The 27,026-nt window shown below is 38.8% G+C and overlaps 1 protein-coding gene across 1 annotated transcript in view; it reads right to left on the bottom strand.

The window, feature by feature from the left end:
• NFIA (nuclear factor I A) overlaps window positions 1-27,026 on the bottom strand; it is a 468,951-nt gene that overhangs the window by 156,579 nt on the left and 285,346 nt on the right. Inside the window, exon 4 of the mRNA XM_042782438.1 lies at window positions 7,427-7,501. Within this exon, the coding sequence (XP_042638372.1) occupies window positions 7,427-7,501 (75 nt within the window). The remainder of the gene's footprint in view (window positions 1-7,426; window positions 7,502-27,026) is intronic.

The raw sequence follows: 27,026 nt of genomic DNA, 5'->3' as shown, positions 1-27,026 counted from the left end.
AACCAGACGGCTGGTGGTTCAAACCCACCAGCCACTCCTCGGAAGGAAGGTTGGGCAATCCTACTTCCGTAGTGATACTGCCTTGGAAACCCAAGAAGGGGTCGCAATGAGTCAGGGCTGACTCGACGGCACATAACAACATATATATATATATATATATGTAAAATAAACTGCATTTTGGAGGTAAACGTGATGATTTTTTTCCAAGGGACTCCCATTCTTCTGTCTGCTACGCATCATACCCTCACTTTAGAAGAGATTCCATTGACTTCTACAGATATAAAATGTGTGATGTTCATTTTAAAATTACTCGTACAGCCTGCTATTGACCATCTAATTATTCCGAGTTCCATTTATAAACATAGCTAACCACTAAGTTTATGGAGACTTTTTGTGCTGCTTTAATAGGATATTGATCGAGAGCATAGTTTGAGTGGACTCCCATTGAATTGTGTAATGGCAAACAAAAGGCAAGGTCACAGCAACTGTTCATGCTAGGGCTGTGGTCTATTTATTATTATTATTATTATTATTATATTCTTTTTGTTTCTTCCTTTAATGCTCAAGCCCAAATGATTCCTTTCAAAAGAAGAGCTTGCTCAAGAATATGATCTATTTTAAAAATTACTTTCCATGCAATGATCATAACTATCACCTTACTAAACAGAGGAGAACCAACAGGCCGCTTGTTCAGAAAAGAAAGTTCCAAATCTATTCCACTTTAATAAAGGTCCACAGTACTGCAACTATTTAAATGGCACCCCAAACGACCAGACAACTGAAATCTCTTATCCCTATACCAATTTCCTCATTAATCCTTCTTTGCAAGAACATTTTGTAGTTTCAAGTTTGAGCTTGTCCCTACCAAAGAGCTGCATTTTCTTATTGTACCTTGTGGCTGAGTTCATTCTGTTTTAAGTAGTTACATCACGTCAGGTTAGATTATTGCCAATAGTTCTTACTAAATTGCTGGCCAGAAAAGCTATGGGTATGGATATGGGTACTCAAAGACAGACAGAGGGCCTGGAGACTTAAATAAGAAGTTTAAAAAGGAATTGCAATTTAGATCTTAATGACGTTGGCTGTGTGAGAACAGAGAAAGAGTGCACATTTCCAAGGCAGAACACAGCCACTAGGGTGCCACCTCATGCCAGGCTGAGGCATAGCCTGGCTCCATTCACTTCCTCTCTCCATTGACAAACAACTCAGGAATCCTGTAGACGACCCAGCAGCCCAGCTTTGTGGCAGAGCCAGGACAATTCAGCTGCTGGATTTTAATAGATTCTGCAGCAGTGCAACAGTAACCAAAATGAGCCTGGGTAACTGAGCGTGGTTTTCACACCCAAAGATTCTAAGGCTGGCCACAGTGTACTGAGAACCCTGGCTTTTCAAAATTCCAGGCCTGTGAAGTCATTCCCAGCCACGAAGTTTACTTAACCCTTGCAGCCAGCTCGGGTGTACAAACCACTGCTAGAAAATTAGACCCCACCAGGCCAGAATCACAATGGTCTGTGTGTATTTGTGGTTTTCCTCTTTCCCAGTGAGGTTTCAGAGTCACTCTACCAACTTCAAGTAAAAGAGTCAGCGCTTTAGAAGGAAATGGGTAGAAGTAGTGGATTTTTAGGGAGAACTTTCTGGGTTCCTAGCAGGAATGGTTTTTGACAGCCTCAAAACACATACTTTGAGGAAAACACTGGTGCAAAATAAACAAGAGTGGGTGCTGCCAGGAAAAAAAAAAAAAAAAACTATTTAAGCAGCATCATTTAGCAACCTCTGAGTAGTCTCTCTTAGTAACAACTTCATGGGAAAAAGACCAATCTGAAAATGCCCTGAGAAGTCTTTGTTTCAATGTAGCATCGTGTAAGAGCCATTTCAACAGATGGTTCCTGTCTCTTTCCTCATAGTATTATGCTAAAAGAACTTTAGTGATTCTGAACCACATTGTTAGCACTTGTAAAACCCCCTCCTCCAAAACCTAGAATACTTCTCTTTCTCTCTGGCACAGTGTCTAGAGGTCTGTATTTTCTCCTTCCTCTGCAACAAAGTAATAAATAAATAGAAGTACTTTCAGATGGTCCTTTTGGATGGGGGGGGGGGTAGGAGGAGAACTAAGATACACTTAACATCTATGCTACAGTATTTCCTTGCTGCCTAGAGAAACGGAACTCTCCTTTTCTGCCTTTCATGGACTGCAGATGATATTGTCAAAAATTAAAGGGTGGGCAGGTAGGAGGTGAGGGTGAAATGGGCGTTAGTGGGAAACTGCAGCTTCAAACTGCCAGCAAGAGTTCCTGATCCCAAGATCGGCGTGCATCTCATCAGTATAATTGGATGTCAAGCAACCTGGATTTGGGAGGCTAAGCCAGCGACTTTCTCTTGAGTTTCTCTGCTCTTGCCACCTCTGTAGTGACACTATTACAAGCAATGAACTTAGCACGTAGGTATTTCAGAGACTCCTTGGGAGGAAATCCTGAAATAGCATGCCCTCTCCACCCCATCAAATTAAAAAGGAGAAAAGCTATGAACAGAACCCAATGGTAAACCTGGGAAAAATAAGTATTTTTATTAGCAAATTAAAGAAATATATTGAATACTAAAGATCCAGAAGGAGGGAAATTTTTCAAATTCGGATCACCATTAGTGTGAAATATCCAGACCATGTCTGTGGTTATAATTAGGTGTGACTAGGGTAACTGGACAGGGGCTGGGATAGATAAGAGGAGGTTAAGAAGGCATTCTTAACACAGTGGAAGAATTTTTCAGAAATTGAGGCCATTAAAAACATCCAGACAAAAAATATTATTTTACTTGTTTTGTTGTATCTAACAATCATTTTCACTTTAAAAAAAAAAAAAAAAAAAAAAAACTATGCCACAATTACTAATCTAAAAGTTCATCAACTCTAACAAAAAAATAATTAGTCATTAAAACCATAGACTCCTTGGACTCTATTTAGTACTATAGCACAGTCATAGGAGGGGTTGTAGAAAAAATATATGCCATTCGCTAGCTATGTACAGCAAAGTAAGAGAAAGTTTCTTAAACTCTTTCAGCCTCACAGTTTTCTTTATCTGTAAAAATGGACAATAACACTAACCATGACAGGATTAAAGGAGATAATATTTACAAAGTGACTGTACATAACTAAAAATCCAAACCTACTGCCGTTGAGTTGATTCTGACTCATAGTGACCCTGCAGGGCAGAGCAGAAGTGACCTCATAGGATTTCCAAGGCTGTAAATCTTTGTGGAAGCAGAGTGCCAGATCTTTCTCCCGTGCAGAGGCTAGTGGGCTCGAACCACTAACCTGCCGGTTAGCAGTCAAATGCTTTCACCACTATACCACCAGAGCTCTTTCTGGTACATGGTTTATGCTTAATAAATGCTAGCGACTATAATTTTTCATATTATTGCATCATGCTCCTAACAGAGGCATGGTTTAATCCACTTACGTGCCAGTTGGCTTATTTCTTTCAAGGATGCAGAATGCACCCCAGCCCCACTCATCTATAAAAAGTGCCCACTGCAACTCTAAAATGTATTCAGCTCTTTCAATGTGCGGGGAAGGAGGCAGCACTGGAGAGAATGCTTAAGGACTTCAACAGCATCCTGTGGCTTCTCCGAGTGTTAAATCTCTCAGAAAGGTGTGTGGGTGAGGAAACCTGAGCTGGGGGATCCTTTTATCAGCAGCCAAAGCAATCTTGTGAAATAGACCCTAACAAACCTGGATTAAGGATTGCAAGAGGGAGTGCGCTCTGGATCACAGTTGACCAGTTTGGCCTGAAGCCACGATTTAGCTGACACAGCCCAGTCCCATTCCTGCCAAACAGTTTCAGTCAGCAGGAGGCCATGTGTGAGTGCGTCCTAGAGCGATTACACAGCAGTGTGCAGAATCAGAAAGCATTCAAGAGCCGAAGGATAGTCATGATGCCAGGCATCAGCTGCAGGGCCCCCTAAACAGGGACAGGAAACAGAACCAGATCCCTCTGCAAATTCAATCCCTGTTCCGTCATGGCCTGGGGCAGTCTGGAAGGCAGGTATCATATTCACTTGGTAGCCATGCTATCTTAGACTGAAGGGAGGTCTAATTAAGCTTGGAACTGATAAGCCCTGGGATAGAAGGCCTTAAAGGGAGATACAGGAAGTGGAAGAGGGTGAGATGCTGGGGATTGTTCTGGGCAGTGTGAGCCATCTAAGACAACCCCTTCACCTCATGACACTAGTGGTAATGTATGCATTACAGCAGCCAGGGTGGGAAAAGAAATGCTCTAGTGGTCCTATCTTACAGTTTAAAGGACCTTTTCCCCTTTTTCATACTTACAGCCTATTTTCAGATCCCAGTGAGCACTTTATGAATGTATTTCCCTGATAACAAGACTGTAACAGGTACACTTTGATACTTACTCTAAACTTATTGTCATTATTGTTATTGTTATGTGCCATTGAATCGACCCTCTGTGGGTTTCCAAGACAGTATTACTACAGAAGTAGATTGCCCAATCTTCCTTCCAAGGAATGGCTGATGAGTTTGAACCGCCAGCCTTCTGGTTAGCAGTCAAATGCCTTAGGCACTATGCCACCAGAGCTCCTCTTAGTCTAAATAATACTATTATTATTATAATAACAAGAATAATGTAGGATACTGACCACTTTCAAAAGCCTTAAAACGTTTATATATATGTACATATATATGTATACACACACATGCACACACACACATACATAAACATATTTCTATGCCAAAAGATTGGCTAATCAGTTGTGCAGTATATAGCTTCCCCGTTAACAAATCACGAAATCCTTGACTTGGTACAACTGGTTAACATGTTCAGCTGCTAACATGTTCAACTGGAAGTTTCAGCCCACCTAGAGGTACCTCGGAAGAAAGGCCTGACAATCTACTGAAAAGTCAGCCACTGAAAGCCCTGTGGAGCAGTGTTCTGACACACATGGGTTTGCCATGAGCTGGAGTTAATGTGATGGCAACTGGAACTTTCAGTGATATGACAGCAACTTCTCTATTCCAAATCACAACCTGTTACTCCTAATGTGTCATTCATTAGGGTTCCAAATCCCCTAGGCCTGAACATGTCAGTATCAACTAAGGATCCCAGACTCTCAGAACCCTAACACCCTTAGTAACTTTCAGCTTGTTTCCCTGTCTATTCTCTTGTTGCAGATTTCTTCAAATTCCCTTAGGCCAATATGGATCCTAGTAGCATTACATAGACTTAGCTCAAACATTTACCCACTCTTTGACTTTGGATGACCCACTTAAAAAACTCCTCAATTTAACTTATTTGTGAAAAAGGAGTACAGGTATGTGTCACTTAACATCAAAGATATGTTCTATGAAATAGAACTTTATTCAATTAGGATGTTGTGGGATCACCATATTATATACAGGCAGTCCCTGTACAATCTATAGTCAAACCTTCCTAAAGCTTATTATATTAAAATCTTATGGTGGCCTGCCAGACAAAGTCGAAGGGCTGAATCCATGGATAGAGGAGTCAGGACTTGCTGGGTGTACAGCTGGGCTGGGTAGGGGCAACGCTGGCAGCCAAAGTGGGACTTTTTGCATATCTGGTCCTGGAGTGAAGGAAGGGAGTGGACACAGTAGGGGGATAGTGTGGAGAGACGATCGTGGGGACAGCATGTGTGGGTGTCCAGCGTATGGCTGGTGGTTGCAGCCCTGGATGCTGCCGCCCTGTTGCTATAGCCACTTTCTGATCTTGTGCAGGCACTGTCCCTGAGAACCAGGAGCCCACAGCACCAAAGTGGAGGCGCCATAGGAGGCACTGCCCTGCACCAGGAATGAAAGGCTACACTGGGTAGGCGAATAAAGGCAGAAGGAGGGAAGGAGGAAAGGCTTCAGGGATTGAGATACTTCCTGAAGTCCCACTGCTCATTCAGTCTGGGGCTTTAGGGTCTTTATTATTATGGGAAATAATAAACAAAAGGAGAGCTGCTTTTCCTTAAAAAAAAAATTTAATTTAATTTAAAAAAAAGCCACATTACAGGACCGAAGGTGTATATGGAGTCTGATGTTGCTGGGAAAGGTTAAATGATGCATAGCTGTAATTTTTAATGCAACCAGTTTACTGCAAGTATTTATTTACATCACGATAGGCTAGCACAGTGCCTGGCAGACAGTAAAGGCTCAATTGTCATTAGATTCTCTTTCTATCCATCCCTCTACCCTCAGATTCCCTGCCCCTACTTGCAACCTACTTTCTGGACTTGTAAGAGACTTCCAGCCTATGAATGACTAAAAGGAGAGTCGACACAATCAGTGGCTTTGGGATCAGGGATGGCTTGGCTTGCTTGACCTCTTATCTTGTCATAGGATTGACTGTCTTATTGGACCAATCTTCAAATCCCATAATGGAGTGAATGAGAGGTATGAACTGGAAATGAAAATATTTACTGTTATTCCACCTTATTCCAAAAAGGATTTGATGAGGCTTGAGATCAATTTTAAGAGTATAAATTCAACTACAAGTGATATGTTGAAGTAAAAAAAAAAAAAAAAAAAATCACTGCCATTGAGTCGGATCCAACTCACAGTGACCCCTCCTTGGGTTTCCGAGGTGGTATCAGTATGGAAGTAGATTGCCCAGTCTTCCTTCTGAGGAGTAGCTGGTGGATTTGAACCACCAGCCTTCTGGTTAGCATTCAAACTCCTTAGACACTATGCCACCAGAGCTCCTATTTTGAAGTAGGTAGGCAGTGAACAGTAAAATTTTAATAAATGGTATTTATTTTTCCTTCTTTATATTGGGGAATAGAACATCATAGTCACTACAGGTTTGCTTTTAAATAAAACAGATGATCTTGAGGAAGGCAGCAAGAGAGTGTGTATGTCAGAGAAAGAGAGAGACAGACAGACAGAAAGACAAAGAGTAAGAGACTGAGAATGAATCCTGTACCTTCTCCTTGGACTGTCTGAATTACGTCATAATAAAAATACAATCAATGGCCCTTTGATCAATGGAACAGGGTAGTGACAGGTATTCTTAATTCGCTGTTGTTAGTGAGTATTGACAAGCTGGTAAAGATCATGCTGTACTGTGTCACTCATGCTAAGGGCATTAGCACTCTCTAAAGGTCAAAAGCAAATTGTTTTAAAATGCAGAATTTCTTAGAAATCAGAATTTTTTTTCTTTAACCAAGTTCACACTATAAACTAGGGAATATGTGAGATGCTGAGGATTTCAGTTTTCTCCCCAAGCTTACATTAAAATTATATTTAATTTTTCCTGTTTAAATTCTTATCTGTCACACGAACTGCATGGCAAAATTCTTCCAGTGGGTGAATGAGAAGGGGATTCTGAAAGCGATTTATGTCTCTAAGAGGCCTAGGCAGACAGTAAGCACAAACCTAAGGCAAATCTGTACCAAATCAAAGCAAAATTGTACTTACTCTGTGACACTCTTACTAGCTCAGTCACACTAAAAACACCTGATGTGACAAAACTGTCCTGGAAGCCCAAATGTCCTGGAGAAACAAAAACAAGAGAAAACAAAGTGTCATAAATGCAAGACATTTGACAACAGAACCATAAATATTAGTTTCATTATGATTTTAAAAAGGTGATGTTTAATTTCATACTCTGCTTTCATTAGAGGTGATGTGGGAGTACAGTCATTTAGTTATGTAGATGGTGTTTTGGTTTGAATCTTGAGATTATGGAAAACTCTGACACAATCACTGGGTGATTTTTGAAATGGTTAAAAAAAAATTCAACAGGAAATCTGAACCAAAGAAGATCATTTAAAATAAATGATTACCTTAAATGACTTTAGAGACCTTAACAGGGTAAAAACAGTATACCTAAGAATCAGTCAGTATAGCCAAGTACCATAGTAGTTCTTCAACATTATGCTCTAAAGAAACATCTGATCAAGATTAGCTATCCACTCATTCAAATCAAGGACGATTTAAAGATGTTCCCTTAATTTCTGGAGACTCTCTACAGGGAGGATGTTTAAAAAGCCAGAAGAAAAAGCAAGCCCTAACCCTATGAATGGGGGCTCTGGTGGTATAGTGCCTAAGGCACTTGACTGCTAACCAGAAGGCTGGCAGTTCAAACCCATCAGCCACTCATCGGAAGGAAGACTGGGCAATCTAGTTCTGTAGAGATACCAACTTGGAAACTCAAGGGGGGGGGGGTCACTATGAGTTGCATTCCACAGCACTGAGTTTTTTTTTTTTTAACCCTATGAACATGAAAACAAATACCTTCAAGCACAAGTAAAAATTCAGATTTGTTTAGAGAACAAGAGATTTTTTTTGTGTGTGCTAGTTAATTCTTTTTCTTTTAGATAATAAATGGTTCAAAAAATTGCTTAAGTTTTGAATTTTGTATCTGCTTCATTTTCGCTGGAGATAATGAATTTCCTTTAAGGTGTCTGATATCGCATCTATTGCCAGTTATTCATTTAATTTTATGGTAGGTACACAGACATAAAATGTATAAATTATAAGGAATACATGATCAATAATGTAGGTTCTCTCTCTGCCTAAAATTTTCTGATGCGATGAGTATCACACAGGTAGACTGTGGTTGAGAGATCTGCTTTAGGGTCAGCTTAATCACCTGTTTTAAAATTACATCAAAGGAGAAGTTTGATTGGCTAATGGGATTTTTGAAGTAACTCTTTGATGAAGGCATCTGGTGGCACTGTGGTTAAAGCACTGGGCTGCCAACCAAACGGTTGGTCATTCAAACCCACCCGCTGCTCTGCAGAAAAAGATGAGGCAACTTGTTTCCATACAGATTTATAGCCTTGGAAACCCCACGGGGTAATTCTACTCTGTTCTGTATGGTCACTATCATTTGGAATCAACTCAATGGCAGTGGGTCTGGGTTTTTTTTTTTTTTTTTTTTTGGTTCTTTGATGAAATATAACAGAAGAAAATAGACTGATCTGAATATACGTTATTGTTGTTGGGTGCTGTCAAGTTGGCTTCTGACTACTAGCAGACCTACGTACAACAGAACTCAACATTGCACCACCCTCATAATCACCACTATGCCCGAGTGCACTGCTGCAGCCACTGTGCCAATCCATCTTGTTGAGGGTCATCTTCTTTTTCACTGACCCTCAATTTACCAAGCATGATGTCCTTCTCCAGGGATTGGTCTCTGCTGATAACATGTCCAAAGTACATGAAAGTAATGAATATCAGTCCACAAATGAAATTTATACTATTGATGAAAGTTAGATTTTGCCCACTACTAAAGGGAAGTTTACCTATGCACCAAAATATTTGTTAAATATCATGGATATACAATATGCAGAAATTATCATGTTTTGGAGGATTACAAATGGACCTACAAACTAATTATTTTTCTTTTGGTAACTAAGGATTTTTTCATTTGAAAGATTTTACTGAAATGTAAAAGAAAATCTTCAGTTAGCATTTTTATCTATGATCTTTTAGATAAAATAGCTCTAATTGCTAGGTTATGCAATAATCACAAATAACTTTTTTAAAAACAATAAGTGGCAAAATTTCATTTGAACACAAGCTTAAGAAAATTCAACTCTCAAAACAACTCACAACTAGGTATTTCTTTGATTTTGATTTGGTAAGTACACCTGAAGTGTTTTATCTTGAATTAAGAAAGCTAAGAAGTAAAAATATAAAATAAACTTCAATAAAAATTCTCTAGTGAAGTTTTGGCAAACCAGACAATAACATCTATTGTGACACCGTTCACATCGCATTTATCTCACAGACCCTAACAATGGAAATCCAACCACAATGTACATGAAATTAAATTTGACTTAGACACATACAACAATAGCAAGGAAATTCATAACTGAATAGGAAAATCTGGGTTGATCAGCTCTTGCTCACTGCCGTGTGTATCACCTGCTTGCAGCGTGATACTTGTTTCAGTTCCAATCTTTGAAATTCCTTATCTTAAGGACAGCTTAACACAAATTTCTGTATAGAGTGAATGTGACTACATGCACTTTAATTCTGCCACCAAAAAAGAAAAACAAAAAACCAAGCAATTTAGTTTAGTTTAGCCCAAAGACTTGAGGACTTGAGAGGGAGAAACACCTGCTTTCATCCATTTAAACTACCATTCTTCCTGGGTTGAGTCTTTTCTTTAGTCCACCTCTTAAAAGGTGGTATTTTCCAGGGTCTTTCCTCAACTGTCTCTCTTTTCTCTCTCTGTCTCTGTCTCTGTTTCTCTCTCTCTCTCTCTCTCTCTCTATATATATATACACATATATACATATATTTCTTAAGCTATTTTATCTATCCATGGCAGTAGCTACCAGTTTGTTGTTGTTGTTATGTGCCGCTGAGTCGGACCTGACTCACAGCAACCCCTCCTTGGGTTTCTGAGGCAGTATCACTGCGGAAGTAGATTGCCCCATCTTCCTTCTGAGGAGTAGCTGGTGGGTTTGAACCGCCAGCCTTCTGGTTAGCAGTCAAGGTACTATGCTACCAGTTTAGACTGTGATATTTAAGAAAACTAGAATAATGTTTTGTTTGCCATTGTTTCCTTATTGCCTGGGACAAAGCAGTAAGAAAGTGCATATTTGTTGAATGAGTGGAGGGATGAATCTCTAGGCCTATAACTCCCAAATCTCTACCTTCTGCCAAGATCTCTCTTTTGAGTTCCAGACCCATAAATCTAAATGTGTATTGGACATTTCTTCCTAGATAGCCCACAAATACCCCAGATTCAGCATGTCCAAAGCTGAACTCATCTTCTTCCTCCTCAGAGAACCTGTTCTTAGTCTTTTCCATTCCCTAATCAGTGAACCATCTACTGTTCACCTAATTTTTCCTAGTTTCGTGCCATTCCTGACGCATACCTTTTACAATCACCCCCATCCAACTAATCTCCACTGATTCTATTTCTTTACTAGTAATTTCTTGACTCTGTGACTGTCTCCACCTCCTCCATATGACTATGCTCTAGGGTTTCACCAGCTTCATGGGGCAGCTTTCTAACTGTTCTCTGTCATTAATCTTGGCCTCCTTTGCAATTCATTCTCTATTCTACAGTGAAAGCTGTCTCACTAAAAGGCAAATCTAATGATTCATTTAATTATTCAACACATATTTACTGAGCACCTATTATGTGCCACGCATTGTTCTAGGAGCCTGAGATAGAGTCCCTACCTTCTGGGAGTATACAGTCTAAAGTAGAGACAACCATAAACTCGTAAAACAAACAAATTATTTAAAAACTCATTAAAAAAAAAAAAAGCTATATGAAGGAAATAAACAGCACTGTATGATAGAGGATCACAGGGAGGACTGCTTTAGACCGGCTGCTCAGGAAAGGTCTCCCTTAGGAGCTAACATCTGAAAGATACTAATGAGCCAGTCAGGAAAAGAAAGGAGAAGAGGTAAGCATACAGAGGGATTAGAATGTGCAAGGGCTCCAAGGTAGGAAAAAAGCAAGATGCTGGAGAAATTAAAATAAATCTAATATATCCAGAGTTCACTGCCCTGTCAGAAATCTTCTAAGAGCCTGTCAGAGCTTTCATGCAATGTCTTCTGTGATAAAGCCTCTGCTTCTCTCTTTAGGGTCATTGTTTATTTCTTCTCTTTCACTTCCCACTCCATCCTACATACTTCTCCCTGACCCTGGTTCATCTACCTAGCCCATACTGTTCCTGCCTCCTGAAATGCCTTTCCTTCCTACTCTTCACTTAGCCAACTTCAACATATCTTTTAGGGTTCAGCTTTGTTGTCACCTCTACCAAAAACCTCCCCAAGATGCCCCCCACTGATGAAGAAGACTCCTTTTCTCAAAACTGAGATGGTTTACTATGTATAGCTCTAATCTAGGACTTGATATAGGAGCTCTGGTGGTGTACTGGGTAAAAGCTTTTGGCTGCTAATCAAATTGGTTGGTGGTTCAAACCCACCAGCCTCTCCATGAGAGGAAGATGAGGCAATCTACTTCTATAAAGATTTACAGCCTTGAAAACCCAATGGGGATCATTATAAGTCAGAATCGACTCAATGACAGTGGGTTTATAACTTTGACTTTTTCTGCTATTAGATTGTAAGCACTTTGAAGGAAGAAGCAGCATCTTCTCTGGTCCTGTACATCCTAACACAGTTAGTATGCCAGCGATGTCTCCAAATGAATAAAACTCAAATTGGGCTCAAGTATGTTTGTTTTCCGTTTTATAAAAACACTGACAGAACTTATTTCTCACTCTTTTTCATGTCTAGAAATTTAGTTTGAGCTGAAATTGGGCCAATTTGTATTTGCAAACTATTAAAATGAACCATTCAAATATTCCATTCAAAGTAAACTAGAACCAGGACAAGAAAGACAATTCATTTCAATTAAGTCTCCCATCAAGAAGGTTCCATCAGATTCTCTGACAAGAAATGTCTGGGGGTTTTCCTATTGTCATAATTATGGATTATATTTTGGGGGACCAAGTAAAAACAGAGTTAAAGTGTGGCACAAGGGGAATAAAATTTAAAAACGATAATTTTAAAAAATCTAGACCCCAGCTCACACTATGATCTTGTGATCTTGACTCAGTCACTGTAAAAAAACAATTTAATCCTTTCATCCACCAGCAACCCGCACCCCAAGGTGTATTTTAGTAGAATGTGTGCAAGTTAGAAGGTAAAACGTATGTGAAAATATACATCCTTATTCATAGGGAAATATATATTTCTCATCCTAATCCATAATTAGATCAGGAAAATAAAAATCACAAATATAATAATTTCACAATCCTAATGTAACCATCGCATAAGATTATCAGATAGCCTTAGCTAATTTATTTTATAAAATATCCCCAAGGAAAGGCCTGTGTAAAAACTCCATGTAACTTTAAATGACTATGAAACTGGTTTTGTTCCTTCACCAATTATTTGGAAACCTACTGATGAACTTTACAAGAAGACAGCAATGAGAAATGAAACCTAAGAAATGATGGAAAAAGTGATATGGCTAGTGCAATTACTAAGCAAACAAGAGCAGATTGAGATTTCATTCCCACTAACAAAAACCAAATAACAAATATAACTTTCAGGGAAAGTATACTAATCTGGTTGCTCCACTTTTCTGAAAAAAATGAGAAAAAGAAAACAGAAAGGTAAATTTAAGCAATTTCAAATTCAGATGTTAGTGCTGAAAGGTCCCCCAGTTGGAAAGCTGATTAAACACATTCCTGAAAGTTCCCAAGATTTACATTTAGAATAGGGTCTCTCAGAAATGAGTGCAAAACATATACTTTTGTTAAGTATGCCTTAGATGAAAGCCAGACTGCTCACTGATCTGGCTAGCGCTCCAGTTCTGAACCACTGTTCAGGAGCAATTGTACAGGAGACTGAAATGAAGATTGGATTCTTTTTTATGTCATATAAAATGGCTAAAAAAAGTTCATTCACTGAAGTCTTGTTCACTGAATTCACAATTAGAGTACAGATTTCAATACCTTGGAGTCAGTTATACTCACAGTGGGGAGAGATTAGGCTTTCTGGGAGAGGTAGAAATATAAAAGGCTAAATTCTTTTATTGGTGGTTAGGAAAAGCAACTCTTTTCCTCTATGATACCAGCAGTTATTATGGAAAATGCCATTATTTGGGAACCAAATCTCATTTCATAGAGGGACTGAACATCTATCTACCTATTAACAGGCAGGAAAGGAAAAAGTTAGATTTGCAGAGAGGTAACCTTGCAGAACTGTTCAAAGGTCAAAGGTAGGTATACAGCTGGGAATGAATCAGCTACAGGGCTGGGGATTAAAAGAAGTCTGCGTATCCACAAAAAAGAGTTAATTTCATGTCTGAGGAGAAAAGTTTACGCACAAGATGACAATTTTTTCCTGAGACTCTCAGCCCTAAAATATCTAACTTCATTTGGCTAATTTAAAAAAAAAAACACCTCACTGCCACTGAGTCAACTCCAACTCATAGCAACCCCTTCTTGGGTTTCTGAGGCATATCACTACGGAAGTAGATTGCCCAATTTTCCTTCCGAGGAGTGGCTGGTGGGTTTGAACCACCAGCCTTTGGTTAGCAGTCAAATGTCTTAGGCACTATGCCACCAGAGCTTCCATTAGATGCAGGCAAACTATAAATATATAGGTGATTACATCAAAAAGAGCAGATATCTATTCTATTGCCATTAGTAAACTCAGTTCCACCACTAGTACAAGACAGGCAATGCCTAGGCCTTTCCAGGCCAGTGTACCTGGGTCACTCAAAGTGAAGAGAGCTCCCTCATTCTCACTCTGCTTACATTCAGCTAGTGCTTATAGGATGCCTGTAACATGCAGGCCCAGTGCTGGACCCTGAGGACACTGTGCTCACAGAACTTACATTCTAGTCCTTCTAAAGCAAAGTTGACCTCACCAACCAGGCTCCACCCCTGAAATTCTGAATTCTCCTTCTGGAGTACCCAACTGGAACCTGAAGGAAGTGAATGTGTCTCCGTAATCTTCCCTTTTCCCTCAGTTTTATACTTCATTGTTGTTATTAGTTGCCATTGACTCAGCTTCAACTCATGACAACCCCATGTACAACAGAAGGAAATGCTGTCCTGTCCTGTGCCCTCTCCACAATCTTGGGTATGTTCTAGACCACTGTTGTGGGCACTGTGTATTCTGAGTGCCTTTCAACCTAGGGGCTCAACTTCCAGAGTGATATCAGACATGTTCTGCTATGATTCATTGGATTTTTTTTTTTGGCTGATTTTCAGAAGTAGATTGTGAGACCTTTCCTCTGCCATAATGTAGAAGCTAAAACCTGTGCATCACGGGGGACCCGACTGGTATCTGAAATACTAATGGCTTAGCTTCTAGAATCACAGCAACACACTAGCCATCACAGTAGAACAAGCTGACAGACGGGCAGTGGTTAGGACAGTTTAGGTGTGTTAAATAAATACTGGTAAATTGAATAGAACTTCTGCTCTACTTGTTCTATGTCTCTAGACTCTTTCTACCTTATTTGACAGCTATTTATTTACGTATCTTACCTCTGGACTCCTGTGACAAACTAGGGAATGGCAGGGTTGCTCACAAGCCCCATCCACTAAAATACCCTGTTCTTTGTAGATGTGTAATAAATATTAATTCTGTGCTTAACATGAGTGACTTGAGAAACATTTATCTGGTAGCTGTCTAAAGCACAATGCAAATTATTATTAATCACCAAGAGTGTTATCTTAAGGAGCTCTGGTAGTACAGCGGTTAAAACATTCAGCAGCTAACCAAAAGGTCAGTGGTTTAAAGCTACCATCCACTCTGTAGGAGAAAGAAGATGAAGGCTGCTTCTGTAAAGATTCACAGCCTCAAAAACCCTATGGGACAGTTCTACTCTGTCCTATAGAGATGCTATGAATCAATTTGATGGCAGTGGGTTTGGGTGTTTGGTGGAGTGATATCTTACTTCTGTACCCTTATTTTGTGATATCTTAGGAAATTATTTTTAGGAGAGGACAAGAGGCATGTTAAAGTTTCATCAGTACCACAATAATAGGGAAATGCCAAAATTCAAGTCAGATTCTAAGAAGATATGGAATGAGGGATATCATTGTTGACGTCAGATAAATCTTCACTGAAAGAAAGACTACCAGAAAGAATCTTACCTGTGTTTTATTGACCATGCAAAGGTTTTCGACTATATGGATCGCAACAAATTATCAATAACATTGCAAAGAATGGGAATTGTGCTCATGTAGAACGTGCACTTAGACCAAGAAGCAGTTGTTTGAACAGAACAAGGGGAAATTGCATAGTTTAAAATCAGAAAAGGGATGTGCCAGAGTTGTATCCTTTCACCATACTTATCCAATCTGTATGCCGAGGAAATAATCTGAGAAGCTGCACTATAAGAAAAGAAAGTGGCATCAACATTAGAAGATGGTGTATTTAAAATCTACAATAGGCAGAGTATACAACCTTGCTTACTGAAGAAAAGAGGACTTAAAGCACTTATTGATGAAGATCAAAGACTATAGCCTTCATTGTGGATTACACCTCAACACAAAAAAAACACGAAATCCTCACAACTGAACAACTAAGCAGCAGCATGATAAATGCAGAAAAGACTGAAGTTGCCAAAGATTTCAATTTACTTGGATCCACAATCAACGCCCACAGAAGCAACACTCAAAAAATCAAATAACGTATTGCACTGGGCAAATATGCTACAAAAAAACCCTCTTTTAAGTGTTAAAAAGCAAAGATGTCACTTTGAGGACATCTTTGGTATTTTCAATTGCCATATGTGCATGCAAAACTTGGACAATGAATAAGGAAGACCAAAGAAAAATGATGCTTTTGAAGTAGGGTATGAACAAAGAATACTGAATATGACATGGACTTCCAGAAGAACAGGCACTCTAGTGGTGCAGTGGTAAGGCATTTGGCTGCTAATCAAAAAGTCAGCAATTCAAAGCCACCAGCTGCTCTATGGGAGAAAGACGAGGCAATTTGCTTCCAAAAAGATTTATAGTTTAGGAAACCCAATGGGATAGTTCTATTCTGCCCTATCGGGTTACTATGAATTGGACTAGACTTGATGGCAATGGGTTTGACTTTGGTTTCCAGAGGAAAGAACAAGTCTTTCTTGGAAGAAATAGAGACAGAATGTTCCTTAGAAGGGAGGATGGCAAGACTTCGTCTTACTTACTTTGGACACGTTCTCAGTAGGGATTAGTCCCTGGACAAGAACATCACACTTGGTAAAGTAGAGGGTCAACAAAAAAGGGAAACCCTCAGTGAGATGAACTGACACAATAGCTACCACAATACAACAAACTGACAGACAAGTAGTGACACGTTTCAATACTACCAATGCCACCCAAATATATGTGTGCTCCATGTTGCAGCTAAGGTAACCCATCTGCTGTTCTCCAAATACTGATGTGTTCCATCATCCACATCAGGGTACCCATTGTTGTTGTTGTTATGTGCCGTCGAGTCGGCCCTGACTCACAGCAACCCCTCCTTGGGTTTCCGAGGCAGTATCACTATGGAAGTAGATTGCCCCATCTTCCTTCCGAGGAGTGGCTGGTGGGTTTGAACCACCAGCCTTCTGGTTAGCAGTCAAGTGCCTTAGGCACTATGCTACCAGAGCTTCTAGGGTACCCATTAGTGTTACCTAAAATATGTTTATGTGAAATAGTCACCTGAAATGTTCCACCCAAAGCAAATAAAAAGAAAGACAGATTATGTATAAAACATAAAAATTTCCACAATAAAATAAGTTTGGAAAACATTATCGCACTCACCCTTGGAGAATGACAAGGCACATCTATATGTTAAAGCCTCTAAGAATCCCTATGGTAAATAAACTATCTTCATATTAATTTAACTCACTATTTCCCAAATAATTTGACAAGGATAGCATTTGTTCTTGGTAAATTTTATTCCGCAGATACATTAATTCATGGTGTTCTTTTCCTTTTCCTCACTTGATTTAAGTAGCAATGTATTGAGGGAAAGTGAATTCTCAATCCATTGAGCTAATTAACACTTTTAATGCCAGGCCCAAGGAGATTCCACATCTTTCTTGCAATCACTTTAAAATTTTTACATTAAGATAATGGATCAAGCAAGTGACAAGCATCAGAAAAGTATAGCACTTATCTGAAAAATGTATCCATACAACCTCTATTTAAAAAAAAAAAAAAAAAAGAAGAAGAAGAAGAAGAAAAGAAACCATTGTCATTGAGTACAGCTTCTATCACTCACTCACTCACTCACTGCCATTGAGTCAGATCCGACTCATAGCAACCCCTCCTTGGGTTTCCAAGGTGATATTACTATGGAAGTAGATTGCCTGATCTTCTTTCTGGTGAATTTAAATCGCCACCCTTCTGGTTAGCAATCAAATGCCTTAGGCACTATGCCACTACCCCACTAGAGCTCCCAATAGATAGTATTAATGTTCATCAAAATTATAGTTGTCATTTATCAAGTATTTACTGTAAGGTGCTCAGGTAGTGTAGTGGTTAAGGCATTTGGCTACTAACCAAAAGGTCGGTAGTTCAAACCCACCAGCCACTCTGTGGAAGAAAGATGAGGCAGTCTGCTTCCATAAAGATTTATAGCTCTGTAAACCCAATGGGGGTCTCCTGAGTCAGAACTGACCAGACGGTAATGAGTTTGAGTATTTACTGTATAAATGTACATGTATTTGGCACTCAGCTAAGCACTTTAGCTATATTATTTCTACTCTCCACTCCAACTCGGTGAGATTGTCAATGTTATTCTAATTTTGCAGAAGAGGAAGTTTAAACTCAGAGAGGTTAACTGACTGACTTGCTTAACATCACACAGCTAATAGCAGGATTATGTTTGGAACACAGGTTTGTTTAGCTCTCTTCACAATACATTTTATTCAATCTTTAATCCATCACACATAACAACAGAGATTTAATCATTCAGTCTACCCTAATGGCTTTTTGCATCTTTTCACCAATTTGTACAGTTAAAAATGGAAATAGAATTTCATTACTTAAATTTGATTGCCCAATGACTTCATATAAAGAAGGTTTATGAGTTTGAGTTGCAAAGTGACTGAGCAATTAATTAAAGTACTATATCTAAAATGTAAAAGCATCTAAATAAAATTAAAAACTTACTTTTAGTTATATATATGCTTACAAATATTGGATACATGACATCACAGAATGAAATGAAAATGTAAGGAAACTTAAAGACCACTGAGTAATGCAGTAAGCATAATTGTGTCTTATCAGGATTGTTGTTATTGTAGTTACATGCCGTTGAGTTGGACCCGACTCACAGTGACCCCTCCTTGGGTTTCCGAGGCAGTATCACTACAGAAGTAGATTGCCCCACCTTCTTTCTGAGGAGTGGCTTGTAGGTTTGAACCGCCAGCCTTCTGGCTAGTAGTCAAGTCCCTTAGCCATTATGCTACCAGATTATAGAGTAAAAATGAATATTTTTTTTAAAAATAATTCATTGAATATATCTATCTTCCTGTAACTCCTCCTTTATCTCGATTTTGCCCTCTTGAACAGGCAGAATAAATCTAATCTCTCTTACATTTTTTTATCCTTCAAGTATGTGAAAACAGCCCCATTCCTAATTTTCTCTCCTCCAGGCTAATTATCCTTTCTTTCATTACTTTGTAATAGCAACACATTAATTTCCCCATTTCTCTAAACATTAAGAATCATACATATAGTAAATCTATCAGCAGAAATAGGTCTTTTGCAAGTGGACCCAACTACAAATTAGTCCTACTTGCTTTAGGGAGTTTCAAAAAAAAAAAAAAAACCACTGTCATTGAGTCGGATCCAACTCAGCAACCTCTCCTTGGGTTTCCGAGGCAGTATCACTATGGAAGTAGATTGCCCAACCTTCCTTCTGAGGAGTGGCTGGTGGGTTTGAACCATCAGCCTTCTGGTTAGTAGTCAAATGCCTTAGGCACTATGCCACCAGAAAGCACAGTAAAAATTTTTTAAAAAAGGAGAGAGGAAAATTTTGAATCATGTTAGGAAAGGTAAGTTCTATGATAATTGACATAATAAGTATTTTCTAAATTCAGTATTTTGAAATTAATTTTGATGGTTTTTAATATGCTAAAAAGTAAAAATGATTTTTAAATAACCTGTTTTGAACTAAAAGGGGGTTTAAAGCAAGTTTATTGTCTTTATGCTCTGAATCAAGGTTTTCTCTAAACTTGAACAGGAAACAACTGACAATATGCAACTGGATCAAACTATTTATAAAAGCTTCAGTTTCTGCTTATGAATTCTTACCTAGACTAGAGAAAAAATAAGGAAATGTAGTTCCTGAATACATCAGAAACTGATTATCTTAAACGAAACAGACATGAAACTGGATCACCTGAGGGCTATGGATGTAAAACAGCAAAAAGCCTCAGTGTCTCTCTAGGTGTAATTCGCATAGCTGTGAACCCACTTACAGAGAGCCCTGCTTGCTAAAACACCTGAGGACACATATGCCAACAATGACAGAGAGGATGACCAGGGGCCATGTTACTAACTTTAAGATACTTAACACTGATTTTTGGTTCACCAAGCATGGAAACAAAATCACTGATGAACTGAAACATTACATATTTTTTAATGCTTAAAGTTATTTTTCCAAGACTACAGGAAAAGAAAAAGTACATTACATTCAGGTTTGTATTACTATATTGTGTATTATACAAATATATTTTTTCCAAGTATAGAATAAAATTAATGTTTAGAACCACAAACACTTTCATCTTTTTAAAAGTCATTTCTTCTGTGCAATTCTTGTTCATATATCTAGCAATTACTTAGTTATTGATGCCATAATCCACAGTGTTTTATTTAATTATACACTCTACATATTATATATTTTTGGACACTATGACATGCCAGAAATTGTGTGAGCCACTATACTTTGAAGTTTGATGTCCTAGTACAAACACAAAGTATTTCAGAAGAACCAGAAAATTCTTCGTGAATAACAACAAAATGAATTGGACCGCTCAGGCCATGTCGTGTTAGCACAATGAGAAACACTTTTAAGACTTTAAAGTCATGTAATACAATTCTAGGCTGGATTTTACTTGTTAAAAAAAAGAAGAATGGGAGTGATTGGAAGAAAAAAGGACCAATATTTGACAACAGAAATCAGCATAACCTTTTAACTGCAGCAGCCATGGGTGACTGCCCTTTGACCTTGGAAGATTATGTGGGATTTCAATGACAACAGCTGGAAGTGAGCATGTGTGAATAGAGAACACAGATCTGAGGCCTGGTACAAAAGGCTGCACAATCTCTGCCCAGATCAGAGTGCTGATTAGAAATTGTTTCCTGGTCTTGGCTTAATAGAGTGTGATAATGAAAGCTGTTTTTTTTAAAAAAATACTTCCAGTGAGAAATCATGGGTGGATTTCTTACATACCCACTCTTCTCTTCAGCCCTTCGAATCTTCTGCTTTCATATATAACAAGCCCTTCTTTCTTAAGGATTGTAGTTATGAACAGAACTTCATTTTACATGCTACTTTTCGTTGACAAAATTTCCTTAAGTTCTTACATTCCTCTCCTGAGTTTTAAACTAATGTCTCCTGTGGCATTCCACATTGGGTTATCATTAATTTTTTGTTTGTTTTTTTAAGGACCTGTCACAGACAGAGACAGACACATCCACATCCACACATCCACACAAAGTTAGAACCAGAGTTCAATGAAAGTAGGAAATGAACTTCTCTCATCTTCCTAACTCCACCAGTTGTAAGGGTATAACTCATCGTGGGTCCTTAATATATGTCCAATGAATAAACACAGAAATGAAACAACTATTCTTATCCTTTCTGTTTATTCTTCTGGTGAAGAATAAAACGTAGCTCCTCTCTTTGGCTTCCTCCTCACATAAAAGCATTTAACAATTTCATCAACCAATTTCAAGTACATGTTAACAATTTCATAAATAAGTCTTTTGGTGTTTATGTGACATCAACATACATAAAAGATGAAAATTAATTTCTTTCAAAGTTAAGGCACCTCAACCTAGTAGACACAGAGATTTGACTGCTTGGTGGAATACAGTCATCTCAATCCAGAATGCCCGCAGTGAATCACATCTGTTAACTCGAAGTGCACATACAGATGCGGATGCACGCTCAGATTCCTATGTAGGATTCCTCCACTTGCTGACACTGCACTGAAACCACCAGAATGACTCCACATGATTGCTGAAAAGACATTGGGCGATGACTCATTTATGTTGTTTTGATTTTATCATACACCCTGTTTTTCCTTCCATTGCTCTGGATTTTGCTAACTACTCTAGCTCTGGATTTTGCTAACTACTCTAGTTTCTACGTCAAATTAGCGATTTCCTAGCTACAAAAAAAAGTGGCCTTTCCTCATATGCAAATAATACCTCTAGTAGAGTATAAAATCTGCCTGGCTGTGTGGCACAGATGAACAGAAGCTGGTGAGGTTGCCTTCTAAATTAGACATGGGTCCTTGGCCCACATCCTTCTATAGCAACTCTAGATGTTATTCCAAAACAAGCCATGGGACAGATTTTTTTCAGAATAGATCAAATCCATTGGCCACTTCAAAATTCTATAAACAGAGTATTAAGGAATTTAATTCCCAGAGCAACTCTATGGGCATTGGCTTCAGTTTCATGGGAGCTTCTGCCAAGCTCACATATTTGTACAACTTCTGGTTCAGAGTGTCCTTTGCAGCTCAGAGCAAGAGAAACCACTGCTTGTGATCTGAGTTCACTTGAAAGACTGGGTCTTGCTGGTGACAGGCATACATGATAAATGTTACAGAATCCTGACCTAATTTCCGCCGAAGTGAATGTTTTGCTAAGAACATTCCCTCAAAGTGTCAGCTTGCAACCAAGGATTCAACTCTGCCAGTGACCATTCTCCTTTGCGAGTTATGGTTATTACTTGTGCAAGTTTGCCTAAATGAACTTAATGCTGCTTCATTTACTAAACTTCTCCAATATCTAATTTAAAATATGTAATTATCAAGCATATTAATATTCATAGTTTTTAGTTGCTTATGACCAGAAAAACCTAACACTCTGTGCTAAGTAAAAATCAAGATAAACCTCTAGTAAGGATACGAATTTTGGTCTTATATTTTTGAGACAGTAATGACTGATACTCCACCTAGAAATGGACACTGGGTCAATTTTTCTTGCAGCGGATCATGTTTTACCCACTTTTCCAATAATTAATGTAGAGGAGGATTTAGAGAAAGAAAGAAAGAAGTAGTAAGAGAAAAGACTATTTAGAGAAATAGGCTTTTGATTGCCAATTTTATTTTGCTTTTTTAAAAAATTTGGTTTGTGGAAAATTCTTGTTGGTAACTAAATGGGCTCAACCTGCTCGAGAAAATAGGTATTACAAATCTAGCTGTTTTGTTTCTTTTTCCCCAGTATTTTCCAAAATGTGAAAAATTTACATTTTTCAAATTATTTTTTATCAAAAGGAATTTATTAATATGGTTAAGGTTTATCTGTTTGGCTGAAGTTCAGTACTTTAAGATTTTTAGGAACCTTAATGATAACTAGCATATAAACAAAATGAAAATCCTCACAAATGGACCAATAAGCAACATCACGATAAATGGAGAAAAGATTGAAGTTGTCAAAGATTTCATATTAGTTGCTTCCACAATCAACACCAACAGAAGCAGCAGCTGAGAAATCAGACAACATACTACTACACTGGGCAAATCTGCTACAAAAGACCTCTTTAACGTGCTGAAGAGCAAAGACGTCTCTTTGAAGACTAAGGTGCGCCGAACCCAAGCCATGGTGTTTTCCATGACCTCATATGCATGTGAAAACTAGACAATGAATAAGGAAGACTGAAGAAGAGTTGATGTTTTTGAGTTGTGATGTTGGCAGAGAATTCTGAAAGTACCATGGACTGCCAGAAGAACTAACAAATCTGTTCTGGAAGAAGTGCAGCCAGAAAGCTCCTTGGAAGTAAGAGAGGCCAGATTTCGTCTCACCTACTTTGGTCATGTTGTCAGAAAGAGGCATTCTCTAGAAAAGGATAACATGCTTGGTAAAGTAGAGAGTCAGCAAAAAAGGGAAGACCCTCAACGAGGTGGACTGACAGCTGCAACAAAGGGCTCAGGTACAGCAAGGATTGTGAGTCTGGTGCGGGACCGGGCAGTGTTTTGTTCTGTCGTACATAGGATTGCTATGAGTCGGAGCTGACTCGACAGCACCTAACAATAACCAACAGCATATGAAACGCTAAATTGGGTTTCTTGCCATTAAAGTAACAAAATTTTCTTTGATTACTAGTTTGAACATTTCATTCTTTTTATTATCTGCTTTGAAGGCAATGACTTTTCCTGAGTTAGACCAAGCCCATGGTTTTAAAAAAGCTAAAGTTTTTATCTTTAGGATTTTTAGTTAAATAACTTAGGTGTTGTTTCTCAATAACCTGTAATAAACTCCTGACAACTCTGAAACTTCACAGAAAGCCACAGATAATTTTTTTTTTTAATTTTTTATTGTGATTTGGGTGAAATTTTACAAAGCAGATTCGTTTTACATTCAACAGTTCATATACATTTTGTTTTGTGACACTGATTACATTCCCTGCAGGGTAATGGCTCTCTTTTCACTTCTTCCTTGTGTCCTTCTGGCCTATGTACCCCTGCCTCCCTACTTTCCTCCCTGTGCAAATGCTGCCCTTCTGATCTGCATCCCCCTGGTGTAGTTGTTGGGCTTGTAGGCCTGTCTATTGCTTGGCTGAGAGTTAAGCCTTGGGAGTGAGTTCACCTCAGGGTGAAAAGGGGCCATAGTCTCAGTGGTTTCACCAGTCTCTATCTAATGAATAAACCTGGTCTTTTTCATATTTTTTAATTTTGTTCCATATTTTTTCTCCCATTCTATCTAGGATCTCCAATTTTGATCCCTTTCCAAGTGGTTGGCATTGGCAGCCAGGTACCATCTATTTCTTCTGGTCTCAGGATCATACAGGCTGAGGTTCTCATGGTCCATTAGTCCTTTGCACTGTTTCCATGGAGCTTTGATTTTCTTCACTCTTCTTTGGTCCACGAGGAGAGACCAATAGTTGCATCTCAATTGCCACTCACAAGCTTTTAAGACTCCAGTCATTACTCACCAAAGTAAGATATAGAACAATATTTTTGTGTACTATGTTGTGCCAACTGAGCTTGATGTCCTCTATGACTATGGTCCCCAGCCCACAGGCCCAGTGATTCACTCCCTCAAGATGCTTAGTTATGGTTAACAAGTTATCCCAATTTGCCCCATTAAGCTTTATATTGCATATGGACATTTTTATAGCACATGCAAATATATATGTAGGAATATCGCCTGTCAAACCTATGGGTGGTCGTGGATATATTCCCATTCACCTTTCTGTACCTGATGTTTTTGCCTGTCTACCTATGTATCCACCCTTAGATTAGTGTTTGCTATTAAGGAGCTCTGATAGCATATTGCCTAAGGCACTAGACTGCTAACTAGAAGGCTGGCGGTTCAAACCCACCAGCCACTCCTCGGAAGGAAGATTAGGCAATCTACTTCCATAGTGATACTGCCTCGGCAACCCAAGGACGGGGTCGCTATGAGTCAGGTCTGACTCGACAGCACATAACAACAACAACAACAACATTACTTATAATGCAGTACTGTGTATGCAATAAGGAGCCCTGGTGGTGTAGTGGATAAGGCACTTGACTGCTAACTGGAAGGTCAGCGGTTCAAACCCACCAGCCACTCCACAGAAGGAAGCCAGGCCAATCTACTTCTGTAAAGATTTACAGCCTCAGAAACCCAATAGGTGTCACTGTGAGTCAGAAACAACTCAATGGCAGTGAGTGTGTGTGTGTGTGTGTGTGTGTGTATGCAACAATATTTTATCTTTATTGTCTGTACCTCTTGTGCACCTCTCCATGTCTTCCTTTTCCTTAGTGTTATTATGATAGTCATACAATTTTTTATATTGTCTTTCCCTTTACCTATATCAACACCTGTCTCTTACTTTTTAAATTTTATTTTTAATGTGAAAATACTTCAAGGATATAAAAAGGCATACAAAATAAGCAATTAATTTTAACATAAGTACAGAAAATCTTTCTGTACATGAACTACTCTCTAGGCCAGCACCTCCACAGCTCTGTTCCTTACTTCAATATAAATGGAGAGCCATCAGAAAGCATCATTAAAGTAAGGGTCTTGATTACTTATAGCTTTAAATCAATACTACAAGAATTTGGCCTTTTAAGCAAAAGAATGATCCACAGTTTCACTTTACTGACTTTGATCACTGAAGCACTTTATAATGAGGGCCGTTTCCTTGATTTTAGGGAATGGAAGCTTTGTTTGACTCACAGAATGGACCCACTACATCTCAGACTCAGCTCTAAGTCAGAGTACTCTTGATCTTAGAATTACCTCAGAGCTTCTCATCAGAGACACTATCAGCATTCTAAGGGGAACTATTTCCAGTGTTCAGTACTACCCTATACACTGCAGGACACTTAGTATCCCTGGGCCCTGGGATATATATTTGCATGTGCTATAAAAATGTCCATATGCAATATAAAGCTTAATGGGGCAAATTGGGATAACTTGTTAATGCCTGAAACACCCCTCTCAAAACAAACAAAAATATTCTAATGTTTGAGTATGTCCAAGGGGAGCCATATTATTCCTTGGTGAGAAGAACTCTCCAGTATATAAACATGATATTTGGGGTTCAGTGGTAGAATTCTCACCTTCCTTGCAGGAGGCCCATGTTTGATTCTTGGTCAATGAATCAAACACATCATCACAGCCACAACCCACCTGTTACTGGGGCTTGCACATTGCTATGATGCTGAACAGGTTTCAATGGAGCCTCCAGACTACGGTCGGCTAGGCAGAAGACCCGGCAATCTGCTTTAGGAAAACCAGCCAATGAAAACCCTATGAATCACAATGCAATTCATAACTGATCTTTGGAGATGGCACAAAATGATTGTACCTGGGGTCCCCGTGAGTGTGCGGCCAACTTGACAGCCGCTTATATACAACAAGTGTCTTGTAGATATTATTAGGTATTTAATACTGTTTCATCTTCCCAGAACTGTCTGACGTATTATCCCTATAATCAGAATGCAAGCTCTTCAAAGCCAGGAACTAAGTATTATAATTCTTTTGAAATTCTTCTTCCTCCTCAGCCATGCCCTCTACTCCTACCTGGACCCAATATCTAGTTCAGATATTTCAGTTAGAACTTGATTTAAAAACAAACAAACAAACAAAAAATTATTATTCTAATTACACCTTGTTGTTGTTGTTGTTGTGGGGGGAGTTTGTTCAGACATATGTCCATAAATACAAAACATACATTTTGGACTTTCCACAACACTATTTCAAATATTGGCTCATTACACTGTGTGTATACCTGAACGTGTTGGCCAAGCCTGCCTGATCTCAGCTTGTTACTGCTGAGATGACAGCAGAAATCAAAATGACAGCATTTTGTATGTTCAACATAAACATCACTGAACCTAAAAGTTCACAGA

This window comes from Orycteropus afer, unplaced genomic scaffold (assembly GCF_000298275.1).
Source record: "Orycteropus afer afer isolate SDZICR_OR568_19922 unplaced genomic scaffold, OryAfe1.0 scaffold00318, whole genome shotgun sequence".
NCBI lineage: Eukaryota > Metazoa > Chordata > Mammalia > Tubulidentata > Orycteropodidae > Orycteropus > Orycteropus afer.
This window is presented reverse-complemented; position numbering and strand designations above follow the sequence as displayed.